The 26,508-nt window shown below is 42.2% G+C and overlaps 1 protein-coding gene across 6 annotated transcripts in view; it reads right to left on the bottom strand.

Moving 5' to 3' along the window:
- The window catches only part of CCDC30 (coiled-coil domain containing 30), a 113,931-nt gene that overhangs the window by 80,722 nt on the left and 6,701 nt on the right, over positions 1-26,508 (bottom strand). For 5 of the 6 annotated variants that reach the window (XR_011022114.1, XM_068240551.1, XM_068240549.1 and 2 more), the window contains exons 3-7: positions 10,299-10,481; positions 7,639-7,759; positions 5,234-5,418; positions 3,476-3,565; positions 1,792-1,857 (exon numbers count right to left, since the gene is read on the bottom strand). Coding sequence is in view for 5 of the 6 variants with exons in the window: in XM_068240551.1 (XP_068096652.1) it covers positions 1,792-1,857; positions 3,476-3,565; positions 5,234-5,418; positions 7,639-7,759; positions 10,299-10,481 (645 nt within the window). In the remaining variant the exon portion in view is untranslated. The remainder of the gene's footprint in view (positions 1-1,791; positions 1,858-3,475; positions 3,566-5,233; positions 5,419-7,638; positions 7,760-10,298; positions 10,482-26,508) is intronic. The other variant, XM_068240552.1, reaches the window with a different exon arrangement.

Here is a 26,508-nt window from a genome sequence, read left to right as displayed (position 1 = left end):
AGCAACATAGGAGTCAAGTAATGTATGGTTCAACTTACTCTGGAAGAAATACACTTCTTATTTATGCATTTACATGTATTTGAAATTTTACAGTTTTTCACAATAGTGGTCCTTTAACAGTAGCTCTTGCTCTGTGCAGCCAACTACCCATGCAACAAAAAGTGGAGTTCCTGGTAAGTCTGTACTCCACACAGAGCGCCGGTGTCTCGATTTCAAATGATAGCAATTTTGCTTACTGTCAATGTTGGAAGCGGATAGTTGCCTACAAAATGAAATTTAATTTTTACCTTTAAATTTCAAATCAATGTATGTAGCACCAGTGTATATCTGTAGCCATTTAGAACAAAGGAGGGTTTCCCTTCAAGCACAGCTGGTCTGTCTTGAAGGGAACACAGGGCTGTATTGGTCAGGACAGTCACATAGATCTGCCATTTCCAGCACTCCAAGTGTGAAGACAAAACAAGCATTACACAAAAGGTGCTTGCTAGGTGAAAAGACATGCAAATAAGCCTTCACGGCATGAATAGATTTCATTTTGCATGACTGCTGCTGTACTTCACACTGTTTAATTAATAACACAAAGACTAGGCAGACATTAAACATCCACCACACACAAGACAGAATAGTTAATAAGCCACCTGTGTGCAGTACAGCTTACTGTATCATCTTACATTTAATAGCAGCCCTGGCATAGCTTCAAAGATGTCTCACCCATCACTTCACAGATCTCCTCTCTACATAATCAGGTTTATAATAAATCATGCACTCCTCACGGATCAAAGAGCTGAGAAAAAAAATTAGGAAAGAAACTGCGCAGGAAAAAAAAAAGCATCTCTTCAGCATTTGCAGTAAAAACGTGTCTGTTATTCCTCTGAAGGCCAATATATTGATGACAATGGATCCACACGCCTTGATAAAGGGGGACCCTGTTTGTCCCCTGAAACAATTGTCGGTTCATACAGTGGAAGCTATAGCACACTAAAGCATGCAGTTTGATTGCAACATTGGTGTGCTGATATTGTTTGCATTTTGCTAGTGTACTTGGCTATGCTTTTTCTAGAAATCTGACCTTAAAATAAAGCAGGGCTGTGGAGTCGGTACAAAAATCATCCAACTCCGTCTCCTCAGTTTATGAAATCACCAACTCCCAAAATTGCTCCGACTCCAACTCCACAGCCCTGAAATAAAGTAGAACTGCACTGTCTGTTTTACTGCAGTGCCCTATTCTGTATTGCAGTCAAGTGATATAATTATAGACAAAGATGCAAATTATTTTTTATTTGCAGTTCTGGAACTGGTAAATTGTAAATTGCATCTCAACTGGCACTTCATGTGAAGAAATGGCTGGAGGTACTGGGTTCCAGAACTGAAAATAGTCTGCATATTTCTAACGTGTACAATTGTGGCATGCCAAACGTGGCTCCTTTGAAAACACGTTTGTTATGTGCTGTAGATCCTACAGTGTCAATTCATATTCTGGAGGATGGGAACAACCCCAGGTTGATCTGACCATCTAAAAAATGATGGGTAAAACCAGAAATGGTAACAAGGCTTTATTGTTGAAAAAAAGAAATGGAAACAAGGCAGGGAGATCTTGCTGCTGGAATCCTGCCAGGTAAATGACCACACCCACCAGAATTCACCCATAACAGATTATTACTTATACATGTGTTGATCCTTTTAGTAGGACTTATTTGTAATATGGTTAGTATTATTAGTGGGTTAGTTAGCTCTACTGGAGAGTAGCAGTATAACTGGGTTAAGTATAACGTAATCTTAGCGGTAACATACTGAATAGTCATTTTTTCGAGCTCCAAACAGCTTCTTCCAGGGATTCTGAGCGGGGGACAGGGGCTCCTTTAAAATAAATAATTCAGGTGATTAATTCTTTAAAACCAAAAAAAAAAGAAAAAAAAGAAATGTATGTTGTGGTTTGTTGGAATCTTACACTGGTAAAGTATAGCTCTGTCTAAAGCTTTGGATAAACCGAGGGAAGGTTACAACCAACTGTCAGATCTTTACTTTTGTTTGGTTCCTGGCTGGGTAGCGTTTGCTCCTCCATTTGAACAATTAGGGACCAAAGTCACAAAGAACAGGAAGTGACTGATATTCTTCACTACTAACACAGGAAGCAATAAAATCCTGATATAAGTTAGAACTCCTACCAGTGGTGCAGCAGCAGGGGATGCAGAGGTTGCGACTGCACCGGGGCCCACCAGGTGGCCTCCATCTATCTCATTAGCTTTTCATTGGTGCCATGCTGTAAATGAACACCTCTATATGTGGACTGCATAGTGGTAACCCTAACAAACTGTTTCCTTACTCTAAATACACCTCTTTGACACTGCAGTTGTGCTTGATAAATTTTGGGGCTCCATATTAATAGAGTGCTTAGGGCCCCATGTAAGACTTGCACCGGGGCCCGAAGCTCCTTAGTTATGCAACTGACTCCTGCTTTCGTAAAATACTAAATATATATTTTTATGGTCTGTGCTGCCACTGAAGAGACTATTGATTACAGGAAGTAAAAGAAGCTTTTCTAACTGGTCTACCGATCGCAAACCAAACCCAACAGAAAATCCAACTTTCCAAACTGGTAATGAAAACTAAAAGACAAAAATTCCTAGATTATGGTATTCAAGAAACAATGTCAGCAAAGTAAATTTCAATACACTGTGAAAAATCTTTTCCCAAAGTAATGTTTTTTCCCCCTCAGTGCATCAGTAAGAATCTGTGATGCTTTGAGACAAAACAAGTAATCTGCCACAAATATCTAGAAGTCCAATCAAGAATGAATTCAACTGTAGCACTTGCTAGCTTTATACTAAAGTGTCCATTTGGGGACTTTTACAGGAAAATCCAGCAAGTGATGACCTGCTGGCATGCTGCTGGTCTGCAGTGTGCAGTTATCACGTCTGCCATTATTACACTTGTTTGGGGTAAAATGGAAGAAAGTGGGGTCACGTTGTTGGCCTTTGCAGGACCATCAGTCACAGGACCAACTTATATACCAGGTATCTGCAGAATACACAGAAAACAGATCTCTGGAGTTTGACCTGATTTAGTCCCCTGTCTGGCTGAGGATTCACAGCTGGTCATCCACATATGCTGTATCCTAAAGGTAACTACACAGTTTTGACTTTACTTCACCGAAACGTTTCACTCCTGATCATCTCAGCAGGAATCTAGAGTACAGTGTTCACTGATGGTACTGACCTTCTTGTCCATATTCTGCCAGGACAGACCACCTTTCCGGATCCCTCTTTTTGCTTACTTCCCTGCCTCTCTCCAGAAAACAGAACACACTACTTGGCCAAAAAACTTGTCTGCACAGTCCTAATGAAAAAAAAACTGCTGCCTTTGCAGATGGCAAAAGACTAATGTGTGTAACTAACCCAACACATGACTGTGGGCAAACTAATCAGGTTCTACAGTTACTAGAAATCATGTAATGGTTCAGCAGAGTATACCACACCTTGCTCAGGGTTTCCTTGGTGCGTCTCATGGTCTCACGTTGCTGTTGGAGTTCCTCCTCTAATGTCCGATGAATTTGTTCCAATTCATCCTGTAAAACACAACGGTAATACTCTGTAAACAAATTTGCTCCAACCTCCAGGGGCCTGCAGCTGCTCTCAGCCCAGCTCACCTTTATTGGGCACAATGCTTCTTCTGGAAGAGGAATACGGAAGGCAACACTGTAGACTTTCCTTTATAAAAAATACTGTGTTTTGACTGCTTGCATGTTGCAGTTGTGTGAATCAGACACCATTGAAGCCCAACGATCAGCATGACAATTGGAACTAGGAATTTTTAAAAGGGGATTAAATATGGCCTAATACTCTCACTACAGTGTTTGTTTAAGGGGTCTGTCTGCCCAAACACAATAAGTGTAGTCATTTTATCCCCATCACCAGGGTTCCTGTGTCCACTTAAAGGACAAATGAAAAGAGAGGAATATGGAGGCTGCCATATTTATTACCTTTCAAACAAACCAGTTGTCTGGCAGTCCTACTGATCTTTCATCCATCCGTAGTGTCTGAATCACACCCCTGAAACAAGCATGCGGTAAATGCAATCAAACATCTGACCTGCATGCTTGTTCAGGGTCTATGATTAAAAGTATTAGAGGCAGAGAATCAGCATGACAGCCAGGCAATTTGCATTGTTTAAAAAAATACATATGGCAGCATCCACATCCCTCTCATTTCAGTTGACCTTAAAAAAAAAAAAAAAAGTTTTTATTTTTCAAAACAAACGTGCAGTAGAATAGTGATCTCAACCACTGAACTGTATCCTATTAACATCTGTAGGATATATAAGAACAAATATATAAGCATAACAACCCCTGAGACCATCAGGGAGAAGAAGAAAAAACTCAAAAAAAAGGTAAATATTCCATGAAGGACTTTTCCTGCAAAGGGGTTGTATAGGTAGTATCACTTGTCACCAGACACCATCAGCCAGGGTCACCGAGGTTAAGAGGGACCTCCAATCTCCGGTCCTTCTAGTGTGCCTGATAGTTGTTGGTAAGCGTACCATTCCAAATATTTGAATAGTTTCATAAATGAGTTCATACAGCTGGCGCAACTGTGTGGAGGATGTAAGGCTGCCATTAATTAAAATAGCGCTTGGTCTTTTTTTCAATATTCAAGGTGACATCCAGCCTGTCAAGCTTCAGGAGGAATGCAAGTTCTTTGGGAAGATCTGAGATGGAGGGGGGAGTAGAGTATATCCATCTATAGAAAATGGCCTTTTGGGCATTCAGTTGTCTTTGACCCAGACAGGCATGCAAAAATTCTCTGCATTCAGCCAAGTTAATAAAAGTGAAGAAGGATCCTGCAAGTAAGTTGGTGTGTACACATCATTTAATCACTCCCACCTCCCCAACAGCTGTCAGTGATACTAGTCAGTTACTGCAGTGAACACATGTTGAGCTCCATCAGTTTCACCAGAGTAGTCATATGTACGTGTGAATGAGTAAATGAATGAATGTGCCAGGAGAAACACATGCAAACACATGCAGATACTGTCCAGTCAAACAAGGGGAGTATAATTAAAAGTGGATTTGTGATCATGGTAGCATTTGCAATATGGCAGGTTTACTCTCAATGCATCTATGCTTATACACATCCAATGGCTGGTAACATCTTACATCGGAGTAGGAACCATGTTACATAGGAACTTTAATAATGGTGTGCTGCTTCCAGCAAATACACCGTAAAAAAACATATACCTGTCGTTTTCCACTGCTCAGATTTTCCGAGCAAGAGTCTGCCTTCAGCTCCAGAGCTTCCAGCTTCTCCAGGAGTGTGGCTCTTTCCACCAGCAGATAGGCAATCTGCTCGCTGGGGCTGCTCTGTGCAATCTCACTCAAGCCTTCCTGATCCAGCATCTCCTCCACTTCCTTCAGCTGGGATTCTGAAAAGACAAATTTTAAACTTCAAAAACTGGATCAAGCAATGACGACATTTCCACTGCGTTTTTTAAGTTATAAGAGTTACCGCTATCAATATCCCATTTGTTTTAAAGCTATTCTTGAGGCACAGGACTATTAGCTTAGAAAACTGAGAATCCAAACGCATGAAATGAAAATTTTAAATCACATGATCGGAGTCTGTTGAGTTCAGTTTTGATCCAGGCTATGTGGGTGGGGCTGCCGCTCGGATTATACCATCCTGCTGTTCAGGTTTTAATGTGGCAGTAAGACTACAGCTCATGGAAGTGACGGTGGTCAGCTGTTGGGCTCCTCACCCAGTAGATATAATATTTGTCATCATCATCAGTATAAAGTAGCTTCATACACAAATACTAAGTACCTTTAGGGCTTGTTAACTCTAAAACCTGTGTTTACCACTATACACTATTCTGCTGCCCATGCTCTCTAATGCAGCACCATTCACAGCGCTTAAGGTACAATAGAGCACTGTAATCAAAATGCATCCAGGTGTATGTTTGCAGGGTAGAATAGACAGCCCTATTCTCATTCTGAATAGGATCAAGTCGCTTAGTCCTTCACCATGGCGAGCAGTTGTGCCAAGCTCTGCGTACTGCTGTCTATGTGGCTGGATAAAGTACTGGGGAAGGGCTCTGCCTTTGACACTGGAGACCAGCGTTCGAATCTCATTCATACTGAATGGGATCGCGGGCTGAATCCCCCCCCCCCAAAATGCAGCAAGCCATGCACAGAGACTCAGCTGAGAATCACCATGAAAAGCGCGCTACATGGAAACAAGCCCTTAGGAACTTGTGGGGTCTTTTTAATGCGTTTTTTGGGGGGTGTCCCGTATTCCTTGGTGAAGTGTCTGTCTGTCCTGCTTCATTCTATTGCCAGTTAATGTAACTTTTTTACGTGTTCCGCAGCTGCCTGGATGCGCTTTATACTTTATACTAACTTTCTATATGAATTGTAACTAGGGCTTATTTTTGGTTAGGCTTATATTTCGTGCATCTTCAAAAATCCTGAAAAAATCATGCTATGGTTGTGGGGCTTGTATTTTAGTCTAGTTCACAAATGGCACAATATATAGCATTCAACCATATCCCTTTCATGGGAACATTCTCTAAACAGACACAGCACACAGGGGGAAATTTATCAATTCATTACCAACAGTTTTCTCTTCTTAATCTGTTCTAACTAGCAGGGAGAACAGTTCTACATGATAATAAGAACTTTCTTAAATCCTAGGTAATAGTGGCAATTTAGTGTGGATTTCCAGAGCTGCACTACAGTTAAGAAAAGTGCAAAACCGTCCCTTAACTGGCGCAGATTAAAGTGGATCCGAGATGAACTTTTAATTATTGCATAATTGTGTTCCTTTCCTATTGTTTATAGGGCATTCCTCGAACCAAATACTTTTTTGTTTTTGTTTTAATATTCTAATTCCCTATAAACTAAACAAGCCACGCCCACATGTTTTCAGAGAGCCAAGGCATTTTCAGACAGTAGCAAGGGCTCATGGGAGCTCAGTCTGGGCAGGAGGAGGGGAAGGTATTACTAGCCAGAGATTTCAGAGGCAGAGGGGAGGAGGGAGGAAAAGGGGGGGATTAGGTTTTTTTTCACAGGCTGAGTGCTCAAGATGCAGATAAGCTTGCTGTGTGTAATGTTTACAAACAACATGGCTGCTGTCATTGTATCACAGGAAGAAATAATCATATTCTATTGAAGCTGTTTGCAGCTAGATTTGCTGTGTAAACTATCTAAACTTTAGATAAGATATATAGACAAGTTACTTGTTATAGTTAGTTTTTCATCTCGGATACGCTTTAAGAAGTGCTTGATAGCAGTTCTACAGATGTAGAATTGCAGGCTAGACATGACTGCAAAGTGCAGGCTACACATGATTTGGGAGGTGCTCCTCCCCCTGCTGAATTTCTCCTCAGAGCCTGCTATCAATACAGCATGTGTGTGGGTTACCTCAGCAACAGCAATTCCCCTCACACACTGCACTGTCAGAGACTCTCCCTAGCTCCTCCTATTTTACAACTATTTAGTCATTTCTTAGGCTGTCTGAGACAGTTCTGCATGGAATTCTTAAAACCTACTAATATTTTGTCTCAGACACTTTTGATAAATGTCCCCCACAGTGACTGGTGAAGGGGTTCCTGACTAGGTAACATTAGAGCAATCATGGAAATCACCTTGTTGGAGCTGCATCTTTTGAAGTTCTATCCTGAGCTGAATGTTTTCCTTTTCAAAGTCTGTGGTGATGGCTTCCCTCTCCTCGGTGAGGCTCCGGATATGAGCCACGTAACTCTCCACCTTGTGCAAAACAAAGAGACTAAACGGTAATGATTATTCAAACAGCCACAGAAAGTAGTTAAATCTCTCCAAAACAGCGAGAATGCAACAAATGGAAGCTTTTTGTAGAATGGTGAAGAGGCAGCACCCCTGAGGGAGTTTACAGCCATGACTCAGGCATTGTTTTGTTTTACTATATGCATTACATAGAACTTTATTATAAATCAATTACTGTATATGTGAAAATGCTGTCGTTTTTGCAAAGCCTAACTAACCTAAAATGTGCTATCCTTCAGTCACATGATCAGGCAGGGGAAGAGTGATTGCTCTGGCATCTGAAGTCATGCCTGTCTACCACTACCCTGTAAGGAAGGCAGGCTTCTGAGTGACTGGGAGGAGAAGAGGGAAGGGGAATGGGTGAGCAGGCAGTTGGAGGCTGACAAGGTGAAAATAAAGTGCTAAGAATTGATACAGCAAGTATTTTCCTTTTTTTTACTTGGCAAAAGTGACTTATTTTTTTTTCAAAATTATTTTTTCATTCATAATTTAGAATAATGTCCTATTACATGCAAATAAAAACCTGTGCCTAAACATGGCATTTAAAGCATACCTAAAAAAAAACAAAAAAAAACCTCAGGGCTAGTTCACACTGGGGTGCTTTTCAGTGCTTTGCTGATGATCAGCAAAAGCGTTATGCAGATGGTTCTCAGACTTATGTGGGTGAGGGCGCCCTTGATGGCTTTGACATTTTTTCAAGGCACCCCTCTGCAAAAACTACTACCAAAATGCTATTATGACCCTTATTAAGCAGACCCCCCCCCCCCCCCCTCCAAGTAGCACTAGCAAGTGATGCTTTTTAGGATGTAACCCCCTCTCCAAGTAGTCAGTGACCACAACGTTCGTTAGAACTACCCCCTCCAAATAGCCAGTGACCCTCCATTATGCAGCATCTCCCTGAATTACCATAACAAGGATAAATAATCAATCTTGTAGAGCCTTTGGGCCTGATTCACAAAGCGGTGCTAACAGTTAGCACGCTGGTGAAAAGCCCTTTATCACGCCTAAACTCAGGTATGATAGGTTTAGGCGTGATAAGTTTAAACACCAACTAGGTTAGCACCGCAGTGCACAGCTGATCAAAAGTTTTGCGCTAGCAAAGTCTGGTGCACTTCGCATAGAGTTTAATGGCGGTGCTTTGCGTGTGGGACTTCATGCGCGATCTAAACTTATCACGCCTAAACTTAGCATGCCTAAACTGGCTTTTCACCAGCATGGTGCAATGGTTATCACGCCTAAAGTCTCTAACTGGGTTAGCACCGCTTTGTGAATCGAGCCCTATGTTCTCAATGTGTGGTACGCGTACCCCAGGGGGTACTTCTGATGGTCTCAGTGGGTACTCAGGTTTGGTTTACTTAACCAAGAATAACAAATGTAGAGTTTTAAAACATGATAAATCTGATTTAAACACCAAATTAGTATTTTAGCTAATTAAAAGCAATAGTAAATGCTTGGAAATTGTTTAGAACCAATTATTTACTACGATTAAATATATATTTGTCAAGGGGTACTTGTGATAATGTTTACTATGCTAGGGGGTACTTGGTGAGTACAGGGTTTTAAAAGGGGTACATATCAATCAAATGTAGAGAAACACTGTTGTAGAGCACATAGACATTTCCCCACATGGGGACTGCAGTCAGTAACACCCACCCCCTTTAATTATGCATCACCACCTCAGCACCCACTACAGATTGTAAGTGACCTCCATTAGCTGCAAAAACATTTCCTTATCTATCCAGGCCAAGCTGCACTGATCTGTCGCTCCACCCAGATTCCTCTGGTGTCCAACTTCAACCACAGCTGCTGGGACTAAGGTTGCAGGCGCATTGTATATCAATGTGAGGTTACATTACCTAATGGCAATGCACAAAGCATGGGGATGAATGCCAAGGCACCCCTGGAAGGGGCTCGAGGCGTGCCCGGGTGCCGTGGCACCCAGTTTGAGAACCCCTGCCCTATGGGATCATTCCCACTGCAGCGTTTGCGATTAGAATTTTGCATAAGTTGCAAACACGCTGCATGCATCATTTCTGGAGGCCATTGCAATGTGATTCTCGTGCTATTGAACAGGAATCACAATCGTGAATTTTGACAAAATTGCTAAATTTTGAGCCGCAAAATCGCCACCGTGATTTGTGATACAGGTATGAACCAGCCCTTAGATACTCACCTAATAGGAAAGGTTCTGGATCCAATTGACCCTTCTCAGTCCTCTCTCCATCTCCTCGTTCCCCCGCTGTCCCCCGTATAAATCCGTACCTTCAGGACTCCTAGGAAGGCTTTGGAAACATTCACCTCCAAGTGCTTCCAAAGACGGGTGCCTCTGCACTGCTCATGCACGACGACGGTTTTGCTATGCCTTCTGTGACTTAGGTTTTATGTTTTTTTTTCTGTGCTTTATACTATAATGCACTTGTATACTTTTATTTTGTCTTTGAAAAAACTCTTTAATAATATACCAGTATACATAATATACTGATATATTAACAAATACACTCACCTCTTTCATTTCTTCTGCCTGCTGGTGCTTCAGCTCCTCCAAGCTGTTATTTGCCGTCAGTAAGTTTCTTTCTGCCACCTGGTACAGATTCCACAGGAAGGCCAAATACTCCTCTACTGAGGTACCAGGATGCAGGCCCTTCTCTTCTAACTTACTGACTATATCCTCCACCTCATAGTGCCCCTAAGAGAAGAAGGAGAAGCAGCTTAACAAGAATGTCTTTTTGCTTTCATATTTTTATGTACCTTATATACTCGCGTATAAGCCTAATTTTTCAGCACAAAAAAAGTGCTGAAAAGTTACCCCCTCGGCTTATATGCCAGTCAATGGAGCAGAGCGGAAGGTGGAGCAGGTTTTGTTACTGGAAAAGGAGAGTAAGGATCATGCACTAGTGACCCTGCTCTTGCCAGCTTGCTCCCTGCTGTGTCCGTGCCACCCATCCTCTGCATCATGGTGTGCAGAGTGCACTGCTCAAAACTACCTGTGTCCTCTGGCTTGTGGAGCGGAGCGTGCAAGCAACATGTCAGTGGTGCACTGATCTGGGATTCTTCCTGTGTGGCAAACGCTGTGTCTCATATCTATGACGCCATCTAGCGGCTTCTTGAGACACAGCTGTATCATCCTTGGGGCATATCTGGCTATGGGGAGGGGGGCTGAATTATACTGGAGGTACATCTTGCTACTGTGGAGGGGGTTATATTGGGTTGGGGGCTTATTCGTGAGTCAATCATTTTTTTCTGGTTTCTGAGGGAAAAGTAGGTACCTTGGCTTATACGCGGGTCAGCTTCTATGCAAGTATATACAGTATTTCAGTGCATCTCTGGGGAGTTTGCTCATCCCTCCACCACCCTAAGAATATCACTCTGCTGTATGTTATAAAAGCCTAACATTCTCCACCTCCTCCAGCGCTTATGTGACCCCGAGTATCTTTCTGTGGTCCCTCATGTCTGGACACTGACCCTTGAGAATGATGCAGAGGGTTACTTGGAACTAATAAGAGGGACATGGTCAAAACTGCCATAGCACCATTAGAAGGGGGTTCTATGGAGGGTGCAAAATGCAACCATGCAGTTGTTTTGAGGCAGATTCCTAGAACTCAACACAACAACATGTGATTGTCAGGTGAAGACAGATTTCTAGAATTTACATCAGTTGATTTAATTACATACAGCATGGGGATATTGCTTGGTGGGGGCTCAAACCCTTTGTCATTCTTAACCTAAAACAATCTCTGTTTTATAAGATAAACTTTCAGGATTTCTATATTTTATCTGTAGTGGATTCTGTAATGTTTACTGGTGGTATATCACGCAGCTTGACTACCTCAGCAGCATTCCCTGCTGTTATCAATATTGTTCTCCTGAGCAGCACATTGAGCTGGACTTTCTGGTACAGACATCCAGGCACAACCCTCCACTCCCCGCTATTTCCCTTACAGCACCAGTCATACCACCTCCTAACACCTTCACTCAAACTCTGGCTGCACCCTAGATTAGTAGCAACAATACAGGGAGAAGGCAATGGCATCATGAGGAGGGGGGGGGGGGGGGGGAGACAAAGTGTCAGATTTTAAAGTCTTGGGAATTTTCTGGGATCAGCAGTGACCGGTTATTGCAAACAGTGGGCAGCACTACTGAGGTGGTTAGACTGTATGGCATGTTTTTACTTACAGATATGGGACTTATTATACAACAAATACAACAAATAAATAAATAAATAAAATATTCATATTACTGTATTGTACTGTCCATTTCAAAAATACACTGTCTGACTTGATGTGCAAAAAAACAGAAAACTGCACCTTCCATATCTAAGCAGATGTCTTTTGTGGTAACCATAAACTGGTCAATATTATTTTATCAAATATCCAGCCCATTCCATCATTTTATCAAATCTGCTAGAAATCGATTACACAAACAATTCCCGGATTATCAACTTTTGGCCAAAATTGATTGATTCAGTTGACAGCGCCAAATGGAAGATTTCGGTCAATTGGCGGCTGGTCAGGAGTGCAGCGCTTGTTGAGTTAAACTTCAGACTGACTGATAGAAAAGAAGAGTTACTCTCACCTGAAATCCAGCGCTTCCTCTCGTGTCTTTTCTCCACCACCGGGGCCTCTCCTTATCTCTTCACTACTGGTGTCTCTATGGGGAGGATCATACATGATGTCATGCGCAGACCCGATCCTCCCCATAGAGAGACAGGAGCTGTGCAGGGAGGCTGCACCAATCGCTGGAACCACGCTGGGTAATGTATAAGTGGCTGGATCGGGGGAAATCGGGGGGTGCTGGCTACCTATACTAGCTAGCCTACTGCTAGCTAAGCCTTTTGCAGCCATGCAATCTGTTAATCCTGGGGGACTCCTGAGGCGAGTGAGCGGTATATACTGCTCAGAAGGTTAAGGCTGGGTTGCATTTAACAAAAACATATATCCCTCCATTCAGTGGCATAGTGAAGGAGCTTTGGGCCCCCTGCAAGTTTTATATTGGGCCCCCCAAGAATTCTATACATATCAATGGATACAGCTCACCAAAACCTGCCCAGGGCAACTACAGTGTCGGAGGTGCAAGAAGGGTATGGGGAGCAGTTTGTTAATGATTACCACTATTGCATCTATAGAAGTGATATTACCAGCACAGGTTCAATAAAGAGCTAATACTGTGATTGAGGGAGAGCCTATCGGGGCCCCTCTGGCTCAAGGGCCCCGATGCAGTTGCAACTTCTGCACCCCTATTGCTACCCATGGTCTCCATTAATGCTAAGAGACTGTGTGACTGTGGATTTTTATAGATTACAACATGTGAAGAGACTACAATTTTACATAGCTCTCTGTAACATGCTCTCTGTAACCCTCAGCGAGAGTCAATAATCAGATTCTTTAAGTGGATTGCAGACTCTTCCTAACATGTGTGGTCTGCCTGCAGATCCCCCTCCCCACCATAACATCCTCCTCTGATGCTAGAGTCTCCTTCCCTTAAATCTTGTCATACTCTAATCCACATCGGAGCTGGAAATAGCAGAGCTGTGACTTCACGTCAGTAATTTATCTTGGCTGTGTTAGCATTATAATGTGGCTCCTGGGAACACAATCTTTCCCATATTAGGGAGTGAAGTACAATAGGACCAAGACTGCATGATCACAGATTAAAATAATGATTTTTAATGTCAACCTCCATGTAGGCAAAATTTTGTATTTCCTATTTGAATTTATTACTTACAGGCCATGAAGAACACTGTTAATGTGAGCTTCTGGCATCTGTACAAAACATACCATGCAATAGGTCCGGGGGTTGGTTAATCTGATGGCGGATAGGGGTACAGGCCGATTATTTCTTGTGAAGGGTGCTAGTGAAGACCAAGGACTCCTTTCACTCTGCACCCTGTGAAAGCCCACATCACATGTGAACAGCTGTCTATAACAACCCCTGGTAGGTAACTAGATGTGTGCAGGCAGCTCTACATGCCTACACCATGGCTGTCATAGTTAAAGTGAAACTTTAGTTTCACTGGATAAAAAATAAAGAGGTGGCTGGTCAGCTGACAGATCCAGAGTGTCGGATCTTCTCGGCTGAGTGCAAGCTGAGGGTTTTTCTCTCCACCCCTCCTGCTGGCAGCCACTCTATTGAGCGCTGTGTTATCAAACCTTTCCCCCCTCATAGCAACAGAACACTTCACTAGTTACAGGCTAGTGACACATCTGTACAGCACTCAGACCTAAACTGTTGCCAGAGGGTTCAAGCCAGGCGAACTGTGCATGTGTACACTCCTTAACCACTTTTGTCTCCTGGACGTAGTAGCTACGTCCAGGAGGCCATGTGCGCGTCCGCACGCTCCCGCGGCCGATCGCATGCGTTTACGCGTGCTCCCGGCCCGCGGTTCGTTAGCCCAGGAATCAATGAATTGGGCTATGGTGCCCGATCACTGATACCTCTCCCCCGCAGAAAAAGCAACAGCTTCTCTCGAAAGCTTCGCTATTTCTGGCTCTTGCGTCCCCATGCGTCCCTCTAAGCGTATGTGTTACGCTTAGAGTGACGTCATGTAAACAAACTCATGGCTGCCATCTTGTGGCCAAAAAGTAAAACTACAACTAAATGCAAAAAAATAAATAAACACATATTTACAGAAAAAATTATTGTTTACATCCCACCCTCCCAAAAATACCCAAATAAAATGTTTAATATAAAATAAAAAAAATTACAATAAAAAAAAACAAAAACGTAAATATTTACCTAAGGGTCTACATTTTTTAAATATCAATGTAAAGATGAAATATTTCAATTTTTTTTGTATTTTAAACTTGTAAATAGTGATGGATGCAAAACGGAAAAAATGCACCTTTATTTCCAAATAAAATATTGTCGCCATACAGTGTGATAGGGACATAATTTAAATGATGTAAAAACCGGGACAAATGGGCAAATACAATACGTGAGTTTTCATTATGGAGGCAAAACTGAGAAATAATGAATTTTCTCAGTTTTTTTCTTATTCTTCCTGTTAAAATGCATTTACAGTAAAGTGGCTCTTAGCAAAATGTACCACCCAAAGAAAGCCTAATTGGTGGCGAAAAAAACAAGATATAGATCAGTTCATTGTGATAAGTAGTGATAAAGTTATAGGCTAATGAATGGGAAGTGAACATTGCTCGGATGCATAAAGTGAAAACGACTGAAGTGGTTAAAGGACAACTGAAGTGAAAGGGATATGGGGGCTGCCATATGTATTTACTTTTATGCAATACCAGCTGCCTGGCTGTCCTGCTGATCCTTTGCCTCTAATACTTTTAGCCATAAACCCTGAACAAGCATGCAGCAGATCAGGTGTTTCTGACATTATTGTCAGATCTGACAAGATTAGCTACATGCTAGTTTCTGGTGTTATTCAGACACTACTGCAGCCAAATAGATTGGCAGCGTAGCTCCTGAGGAGTTGCTAGGCAATGAAATGCATAGGGCAGAGCCACAGAGTGATGTAGGACGCTAGATGCATGCTGGAGACTGGCTTATCGTACCAGCAGTGTTTTTGAACGGAGCGCACGGCGGTGGCATATGAGGAGGTTTGGTCTATGACGGCGTCCATAAGGGAGCTGACTCCACCTATAGTCTCTATGTACACCTTGCTGCGCAAATTCTTTTATGATTTTAATACTTTTATACGAGAAAAAGTGCAGAATTACACTATCGGAAGCTGGTTTTCCGTGTGTTTTTCTCCATATATATACCGCAACCAGTCCCAAGAGGATGGATAAGAGGCAGACACATACAGTGTCCCATCATCTGAAATGTCACAGGAAAAGGAGGTGTGAGCCTGGGAGGCGACAGGGGGCCATACACCCCAAAAGCGCTGACTGGTCTTTTAAGACCCCAACATCCGCTGAGTGGTTTCCTGAAGAGGGACAGGATGGATGTATGAGTATAGCTGCTATATCAAGAGCACAATCACCTGACTACAAGATTGGAAGGGCTGACAGACAATTTGTGTAAAAGGATAAATATGGCAGCCTCCATATTCTTCTCACTTCAGTTGTCCTTGTGGTTTCCCATAGGTTTACAGAGGTTTGTTACTAATGTTTCTGTTATGAATCACTTCACCAGTGCAATAACCTCATTTAAGTGTGGGTTTAAAATAACTTTCTGAATGTGTCTGTTTTAACAGTAAGTGAATTTCTCTCATACATGGCATTGTCATTGTATTATTTTAAAGTATGGCAAGTATTTTGTCTTCAAGCTGTAACACAAAAATTCTGCTACTCTAATTATCTTCTGATTCATTCCAATAGGTGGGTCAGCCAGCTGGCAGGAGAAAGTGTTATCTTCTTCAGCTGGTAACGTTTAAAAAGTATAAAAATTACAATTTTTATTCTCATTGAATGACCAGTATAGTGAAATGTCATAGAGTTCTCCTTTGCTGGATTCTGCTACCAATTTCTTTTTTTTTTGACAGGTGGTTCAGCTTCATTAAATTCAGCCCTAACCCTTAGGCTACTTACACACCAGGACGTTGCGTTTAGGGGACGTTATAGGGCACATAACGTGCCCCTAACGCAACGCCTGGTGGTGTTGGAGCAGGACGCTACCAAGAGCCGCGTTACAAGCAGCTCTTGGTGCGCCTGTTCGGTCGGAGGCGCTGCGGAGACCACGTGAACGGAGCTCTCCGCATCACGTGGTCCCGCCAGCCAATCAGCGGCCGCTCCAAAGCGTAAACACTACAAGTGCAGTGAATGCCAAGTAGCCATGTGCCTGGCTACGTAGCGGCCTCTCCCCGCCTCCTCTCCGCCCCTAAAATTAAAAAAACCACCCGTACTGAGCATGTGCAAACAGTCTAACGCGGCTTAGCCGCTTATAAAGCACTGCATGCAGTACGTTGTCTTGACGTGAAGCGTTACTGTGTAACGCAACGTGGGCACTGTAAACATCCCATTGATTTTTCATTGCTGTGCGGTGGGGGTGCGTTACAGGCTGCTCTAACGTGCGCCTGTAACGTCCCACTGTGAAGCAGCCTTAAAGAGAGGAGCTGTCAGCCATACTATCTCAGAAAAAAACCACATATATATAAGTAGATAAATACTTGCTCTACTTACATAACATATGTATTTCACTGTCCACGTTTTGATTTTAGTGATTTTTCTACAGTAAAAAAAAAAAAAAAAAAAGAGAATCCTTAGCATTTCCCATTTTAACTGTGGCTATTTTGAAGCCAATCCTGATGTAATTTCCTCCCTTACTTTCCTCTGCCTGATTGTGTATGGATTGCCCGCCCTCCACTATAGAAAGTGCATTGACTCAGCATGAGAAATATTGGCCAATCAGAGAGGAACAGGGATGTGGGAGGGGAAACCAGGAGGGAGAGAGGCTTCAGCCAATCAGGCTGCATTAGTTAAGTCTGAGGGGAAAGTAGAGAAGCAAAAAAGGACAACCCAGCATGCCCTGCAACTTCCTTTGTGTGTACCAAATGTTGTGTGTACCAAATAAGTCAGGTGAACTGGGGAAGGATCATGTATCAACAAGAAAAGTAATAGTGATTTTAACTTTTAGATTGCCTGGTTAGCAACCTTATTACTTGTTTACCAGATAAAATTAAAGAATTGATTTTTGAGGTTATGCCCGACAGTTACACTATAAGCAATGCTGGCAGCTGTTTAGGGTTAGGCATTGGTTGGGGGAAGTCAGTTAGGGAGGGATCATGCTTGCATACGCGGAAATTGATTACCTGCAAGTGTTTCGCCGCACAGTTGAGAGTTTTTAACAAGCTTTTTTTTTTTTTACAGTAGCTATTGATTTCCATTGAAAACTGCATGCATTGTGCAGGAGAGTAGTGCAAGTTGTATCTTATTTTTAGGGCTATGCGTAATCGTATATACCTCCGGAAAACACTGTGGCACCATAGACTATATATATATATATATATATATATATATATATATATACGGTATGTTATTTCCCATGCGTTCTTTGTCTGCGGCAAAACGCTGCGGATTTGCTCAAGTGTGACCACTGCCGTACAGTTAGGTATTGAGGTTGGGGGGTGGAGGGTCGGTAGGGTTAGGAAAAGTTGTGGTTTTTGTTCACAAATGAAAATGTGATGTTTATTTGGAGCTCCACTTGCTAGTTGGATCGGCAAGCTTTACGTACAAGTTCAAAGAAAAAGCCCTTGTGTGTATTGCAGTAAGGAGGAGATAGTTTCATAGACAACAGTCTAGTCACTAGTATGGGGACTTTGCTCTTGTAACATTAACATCTCGTTTATTATAGCCACTCAGCAGTCTTCTGCTCACAAAACATGACCAGATGAATCTTCAGGTCAAGCAACAAAAACTGAAATTCTGGTGTATTCGCGGATTTCTAAAGAAAAAAAACATTTTACTTAGCATTTTAGTGCTAATCATATAAATAATTAAATCAAAGAAATATAGCATTCTGTCCAGAGAAGCGATTCTTCTGCTGATCGCTCCGGAATTTAGTGAGAAGAGACAGTGAACAGCTTAACAAGCACGCAGCAAACAAGTAAACAAGAGAGTCTCTGTCTCTGGCAGGGAAGGTCATTAGAAACCACATTCTAGATTCCAATTAACTTTGAGCTTTAATTATCAAGAGGTTCTAGCTGTATTGTGAACATATGAAACACTTCCTGTTCTGACCCAATGCACAAATCCAGGGTGAGGTCATGTCTGGCTGTAGCTGCGCAATGACATCAGATCTCTCTCTGAGCAGAAAGCACTATGTTACATTGGTAGACTGAGCAGGGTGACACAGTGACATCGTACAGCCTGTAGGCTCTGGAACTCTACACCAAAAGACTGAAAAACATTTTCACTCAAAAGCGAAAATTGCAAGCTCTGCATTAAAGAGAATCTGTATTGTTAAAATCGCTCAAAAGTAAACATACCAGTGCGTTAGGGGACATCTCCTATTACCCTCTGTCACAATTTCGCCGCTCCTCGCCGCATTAAAAGTGGTTAAAGAGGACTTCCGGTTCCGGCGCCTGCATGTAAGGAGGACGAGAGCGGAGCTCCGACAAGCCTGACTCACTGCAGCGGGAAAACCAACACGAATCACCCGGTAATTACATCTCTGGGTGGCCCACACTACAGCCCAATCAACGGACCCAGAATGGACCGCTATTTGACCCGCTCCTCATGCAAGGAACAAGAACACGGAGACGCTCGTGTTAAAGACAAGATGGCGCCTACCTCGAGGAAACACGGCCTCCGCTCTGACGACCGCTCCTCGCAAAGGGAATGGGATGATGAGTCAGACGTACCTTCAGAGGACGGTAAGAGCACCTCTCCCCATATAAGCTATAAGAATATAGCACAGGAGGTCATGAAAACCTTAGCGCCCGAGCTCCAAACCGCTGTTGAAACAGCCATCTCTAAGGCTCTTACGGGCATCAACCAAAAGCTACACGACCATACCTCCAGACTCGATGACGCGGAGCAACGTCTCTCACAGTGCGAGGACGACTTAGATAAGGCCTTCCACACCATAGACTTTATTACCAGGCAAAACAGAACATATCATAGCAGGATTGAAGACCTGGAAAACAGGTCGAGGCGGAATAACTTGCGCATCATAGGCCTCCCTGAGGCCTGCGGACCCGACATGCTGGCTGACTTTTGCGAAACAACCTTACCTCAGCTGCTGAAAATGACAGGGGAGTTCAAAACCGAGAGAGCACACAGAGTCGGACCACCTCGTTCTGCCTCATCAAGAGCCCCTCCAAGAGTAGTAATGGCGAGATTCCTAGATTATGGCGCCAAAGCTAAAATACTACGTGCTTTCAAATCTGGCAATGCTACCTTATCGTACATGGAATCCCGTATACGCCTATTCAATTACTATTCTCTAGAAGTCACCGAGAAGAGACAGTCCTTTACTAAAGCATGCTCCTTTTTAGCTCTAAAAAAGATCAAATTTGCCCTCTTATACCCCGCAGTTCTCAGGATCACCGGAGAAGATGGCCAAACTCATTTCTTCAAAAGTGCCAAAGAGGCAGATAAATACTTAATGGCTAATTACTCGTCACCCTCTGCTTCGCGCAAAGCTGTTCCTCCGCAGACCCAGATGTCACCCCCTAAATCTCCCTTCCAGGAAAAGGACAAGGAGTGAATAATCATTATTGGACCATAATCTGTTCAAGGCAATAACCTACAACTCTATTCCTCAATTTCCTCGCCCAATACATGTTCATACCATAACTCTCATACTGCTGTAGTGAGTAAATAGACTACAGGCTTCGGTAGCTAAGATGCATAGATGCAGGGAAGAAGTGAAGTCCAATGTCAGTTTGCATTTTCTATGTTTTTCCTTTCTCTCTCTCCTTCTCTCCTACTTATTCCTCCTCGTTGCTGGCTTCTGCAGCCATGGCTGAGACTGATACTAGTCACATTAACAATCTTTGAACTGGTTGCTAAAATATGTTCCAACCAGATGATAATCTGTTTATATAGTTGGGATTTTTGGTCTTTGCTCTCTCAGGGGTTATATTCTCACATGCAATATGAAGTTCACATGTTTATCTTTTATGCCAGAATTATGTTTAGACATGTACCTATCTGCATGCACACAGCTGAACGCCACCTAATTTATCCATATGGCTAACAAACCAACACTAAAAGTAGTATCCTGGAATATCAAAGGTCTTAGATCTCCAATCAAAAGAGCTCAGGTTCTGCGTCACCTTAAATCCCTTGACACAGACGTAGCATTACTTCAAGAAACTCATTTAAAGCCCCATGAACTTAACTATATGAAAAAAAAATGGGTAGCGCACTGCTCGGGTTCTCCCACCCAAAACAAAAAAGGGGGAGTTCTTATTCTCATAAACAAACAATTACAGTGCCAAGTCGATCCAATATACTGTGACAAACAGGGAAGGTGTTCAGCTGTACGCATCACGATGCCGAGTGATACTATTGTTATTTTCAATGTCTATGGGCCTAATGAGGGTAAAAAAGAATTTTTCCAACAACTGTTACCTATCATTATGCAACACATGCAATCTAATCTCATAATAGGTGGTGACTTTAATGATGTCATGCATCTACTAGAGCCTAGGTTCTCAACATGCGGTACGCGTACCCCAAGGGGTACTTCTGATGGTTCCAGGGGGTACTCATGCTTGATATACTTAACCAAGTATAACAAATTTAGAGTTTTAGAAAATGATAAATCCTACATAAACAACACCAAATTAGTATTTTAGCTAATTAAAAGCAACAGTAAATGCTTGGAAATTGTTTAGAACCAATTATTATGCACTACGTTTAAATATTTATTTGTCAAGGGGTACTTGTGATAATGTTTACCATGCTAGGGGGTACTTGGCGAGTACAAGCTTTTAAAAGGGGTACATGCCAATAAAATGTTGAGAAACACTGTACTAGAGGACAAGTCTAATCCTAAAAAAAACCCCACTCTAACACATACCACACCACTGGCTGAAATGATCGATAATCTTTCCCTACAGGATACCTGGCGATACCTCCATCCCTACGATCGAGAATTTACCTTCTATTCACATCCACACTCATCCTTTTCAAGAATAGACTATCTATTTGTTAATCAGTCCTTAATACATAGACTCTCGAAAGCTACTATATCAGACCTTGTTATCTCGGATCATTCACCAACAATGGCCGAATTCACTTATCAGATCCCCAAGGGTAACGATATCCTCTGGAGATTCCCCACACAGCTCTATGCTGATGAAGAATTCCACCTGCTGCTTCAGAACTGGTGGCTAGAATACCACCATGACAATAAGGGACATATTAACACACCCCAGCTGTTCTGGGATGCAGCAAAAGCGGTTTTGAGAGGCCGTATCATGGCATTTACCTCAGCAAAAAAGAGGAAAACTAATAAGGAATATGATAAATATGTACAAATCTCCAGAGAAGCATATCGTGCCTACAAAAAAACACCTTCCACCCAAAATAGAACACTCTGGCTTAAAGCCAAAACCCAAACGGATCAATGGTTCAAAATGAGAGAAGTATATGTCCAACCATACAAGAAATTGCAATATTTTAAGTATGGCAATAAAGCCGGGCGTTTGTTGGCTATAATAGCTAAAGGAGGATTTGAATCCTCCCCCATATCTGCAATAAGAGATGACTCAGGGGTCTGCCATAGCCATCCAAAAGAAATTAATAGTATCTTTAGGCAATATTTTGCCAAGCTTTACACCTCCCCTTCGACATGTAACAAAACAAAGAGCTCCCATATACTTAACAATCTAACCTTACCTAAATTAAAATCGGATGAACTAGCCTTACTAAATGCCCCAATCACAGCGCAAGAAATAACGGCCACTATTTCAAACTTAGCAAATAACAAAGCTCCTGGCCCAGATGGCCTCTCCTCAGAATTCTACAAAATCCTTAAAATACAAATATCCCCTACACTCGAGACTCTCTATAACGACATACTAACTGGGAAAAAATTCATCCCCTCTGGGAATGAAACCTATATCAAATTAATACATAAAAAAAACAAAGACCCATCTCTACCTGATTCCTATCGCCCCATCTCACTCATAAATCAAGACCTCAAAATCCTCACAAAACTCATATCAGACCGATTAGCTATACTCATGCCCAAATTTATTCACAATAATCAAGTAGGCTTCATTAGGGGCAGATCAGCCATATCTAACATTCGCAAACTCTTAGTAATCATGGAACAGGTGAAGGCCTATCCCATTACTCATCAACACACAGCCATTCTACTCCTCGATGCCCAGAAAGCATTTGATGCAGTCAACTGGGATTGGCTTAAACTTATTCTCGATAAAATGGGTTTTTCAGGTGAATTCCTTAATCTATTCAACTTAATGTATGCCACGCCCAAAGCACGTATTTACACCCCAGGCTTCCTTTCAGCTCCTTTCCCACTGCAACGAGGCACCAGGCAAGGATGCCCCCTTTCGCCCCTACTCTTTAACATAGCTCTCGAGCCCCTCACAAGATTAATAGACTCCATCATCCCAGGAGTTAAAATAGGAGAGTCTCGGGTATCCCAAACACTCTTTGCTGATGACATCCTTATTTTCTTAAACGATCCCATCACACAAGTACCAAAGGTACTTCAAGTAATCTCAGAAGTGGGCACAGAGTCAGGATTTAAAATTAACCAGTCCAAAAGTGAACTTCTTTACCTTTCATCCAAAGCCCACATCCCCTCCCCCAACCCATTAGGAGTAAAAATAACTAAAGGCCCAGTTACATATCTAGGAATACAATTAAACAGAGACCCACATTCCCTTTACCAATTAAACATATCCTCCCTCATCCCCAAACTGATATCCCAGATTCGCTCCTGGCATAATCTTCCTTTAAACGTCTCAGGACGTAGTGCATTGATCAAGATGATCACCTTCGGCAAGCTATTATACCCAATGCAAACATTACCTTTCCTTCTAAAACACAAAGACATTATGACACTCAATAAGGAGATAACCAGGTTCCTGTGGAGAAATAAAAGATCTAGAATCTCAATCCATAAACTGCAGCTACCTAAGGAACTAGGAGGGCTAAACCTACCTAACTTAAGACTATATAATCTCGCATGTATGGCACGACATATCCGAGACTGGGTCTCTCATACATCTGAATTCTCTAACTTAGATCTTGAAAGCTCATTAGCTGAACCCTGGACTCTCCCAGGTTTATTACACTCATCCTGCTCTAATCTCCCCCTTAGACTAAAACACAGCATAGTAATCAGAGACACAATGGTCGCCTGGAAGGAAATAAGAAAACTATTTAAGCTCCCATGGAGAATCTCCAAATATTTACCACTATGGGGCACCCCTGACTTCCCGCCAGGAATGCAACACAACACCTTTATTAGGTGGGAAAATCGAGGGATCAAGAGTCTAAGCCAACTATTTAACATCAGGGATAATCGCTGGTGGGAATTTCCAGAGTTAACCAGGTCAATGGGTATACCGAAGTCAGACTTCCTGGTGTATGGCCAGATACGATCATATGTTCGTAAGCATCTAAGCTCTGTATCTCCAATAGCTCGGGTGACACCATTTGATCGTTTTCTCCAACCAGGAGCCGAGAGACAATCCTTATCCACCCTACATAGATGCCTACAAAGCATCAACTCCAAAAAAACTAGCTCTCTAGCATTCCAAACATGGGCAAAACACTTTTCCCATCCTCAACTTACAGACAAAATTTTAGAGGGTCTGAATATATACAAGAGCATCATAATCAGCGAAACATGGCGAGAATCTCACCTATTCTTCCTACATAAAGCCAAATACGCTTTTAATATTAAATACAAACAGCCTCCTCCTAACTATAAACCAGAATGCCCCAAGTGCGGTCACCCTAATGCTGACATAGCACATTGCACATGGCTCTGCCCTAAAATAGAACTTTTTTGGGAACAAATCTCTCGACTCCTGGGGAGACTGGGATGTGGACACCACATACGAAATCCCATGCTATACCTATTCCATTCTTCTGAAAAGAGCAACATTAGATCTACTAACCCCCCTAAAACCCCAGATATCCTACATCTAACCCTAGCCGCGGCAAAAAAGGTCATCTACAACAGGTGGATATACCCCACTACACCCACCATACGAGATGTCACAGATGAAATGCTAGACTTATTCACTATGGATAAAACTGATACCCTATTACATAAAGAGAAAAATGCAAAAAAATTCTTTAGGAGGTGGAAACCCTTTATCAAACTAACGTTCTCCCGAGAAGTAATAGACAAATTAATGGAACCTTTCAAATATTCCTCCTGGTATTGTAATGAACAATTGATGGGCACTTTAGGCCCCTTGGAAATCTCCTCCTCAAGAATTCCAAGTCCCGACCTTTCAAATCCATCTGATTAATAGACTGGTTAAACCCTATCAAAGAGAGAGTAAAGACCTAACTGTTTAGGGGGGTGGGCGGGTTATCGGGGATGTTATAAAAGTTTATATTTCATTGGTTCACAACTGTTAAATTCATTACTTCCTGACCATGGACGGCCTACCTGTAGAATGGCCTCCCAATGTTCTAGTCAATCAAGCTACTATACCAATCAAACCATATTGATGATCACCTAGGGTGCTGTAACTTGACTAGGCCATTGTATGATGATCTGTTCTTACCTAACATATATGTAAACTGTCTTTTCTGTATTCACATAAAAAATTTCAAATAAAATATGTTTTAAAAAAAAAAAGTGGTTAAAAACAGTTTTAAAAAGTTTGTTTGTAAACAAACAAAATGGCCACCAAAACAGGAAGTAGGTTGATGTACAGTATGTCCACACATAGAAAATACATCCATACACAAGCAGGCTGTATACAGCACTCCTTTTGAATCTCAAGAGATCATTTGTGTGTTTCTTTCCCCCTGTTCTCATGCACTGAAGTTTCAGGCTGCTCTTTTCTTCCTGCAAACAGCTTTGCCCTTGTTTGTAATTCCTCAGTATGTGAAAGCCCAGCCAGCTCAGAGGACGATTTATCCAGCTTGTAAAAGATAAGAGAGAAGAGAGAAGCTGCTCTAATCTAAATAACACACAGGCAGTGTGCAGAGAGGGGCCTGGAAGGGGAGTTCATAGCAGAACCACAACACTGAAGAACTTGGCAGCCTTCCAGACACAGGCCGACAAGTCTGACAAGGGAAAGATACATTGATTTATTACAGAGACAGTGATAGTATAAAGTGCTGCAGTAAGCCAGAACACATTAGAATAGCTTTTGGAACTTGTAGGATGATAAAAAACAGGATGCAATTTTTGTTACGGAGTCTCTTTAAAGAATATAGGGCTCGAATTATGCTTCGGTCTGTTACTGGCACAGTTTATGGGGTGGTCTAGGAAGACCTAGGACTTCAAGTAAATCTGAAATGACGTGTAATATGAGGAGATTCACATATGATACTAGCCCTACAAAGAAATTATGTGAAGTCCCTTTCTGTTTTCCAGTATAGGAAGAGTTAAGAAACGTGTATGCAAAAGAGCTTCTCTGAGATAGTCCCTGAGACTTAGCCGAACTCAGTCCCATTTTATGAAGAGCAAGAAACAGCCAAGATACAGCTTGAGATAAGGTTTTACTGTATGAAATATGAAAATAATTTTTTTCTCCTGAGTTTTCTCCTAGGTGATATTGTCACAGCTTGTCATAAATGCATTTAAAGCCAACAAGCTAAAAAAATACTCAAAATAAATGTAGTGGTACTTTTTCACTAACTTTTGAGTACCTTTTCAATTGTAAAATGTTGAAAAATGTTTAAAGAGTAACTGTTAGCCCCCAAAGTGAAATTTAAATCTGTACAGCAATGTTTTATTTAGTATTAAACTGATCAAAAAAGCCAATGCAGAACTTAAAAATCTATATAATTTTGCTACTATGTAGCCTTTTTCCCAAGCTAACGACGCAAAGCCGCATATCAGATACTATTGACGAGCATGCAGAGCATGCCTATGTCTGCCCTCTCCCCCTCTCCCCCCCCAGGACCAGGTGCCGATCTATTTGCACCACAAACAGCTGACCGCTCTGACAGGGAGACAGAGCGGCAGCACTTCCAGCCGGAGCACCGCAGAGCAGCCAGCGCCGTGCATCTCTCACATGTGATTCTCTCACATGTGACTCGGCGCTGGCTGCTCTGCGGTGCTCCGGCTGGAAGTGCTGCCGCTCTGTCTCCCTGTCAGAGCGGTCAGCTGTTTGTGGTGCAAATAGATCG

The sequence above is a fragment of the Hyperolius riggenbachi genome, chromosome 6 (genome assembly GCF_040937935.1).
Source record: "Hyperolius riggenbachi isolate aHypRig1 chromosome 6, aHypRig1.pri, whole genome shotgun sequence".
Taxonomy (NCBI): Eukaryota; Metazoa; Chordata; class Amphibia; order Anura; family Hyperoliidae; genus Hyperolius; species Hyperolius riggenbachi.
Note: the sequence above shows the minus strand (reverse complement) of the source record. Positions and strands in the feature narration are given on the sequence as shown.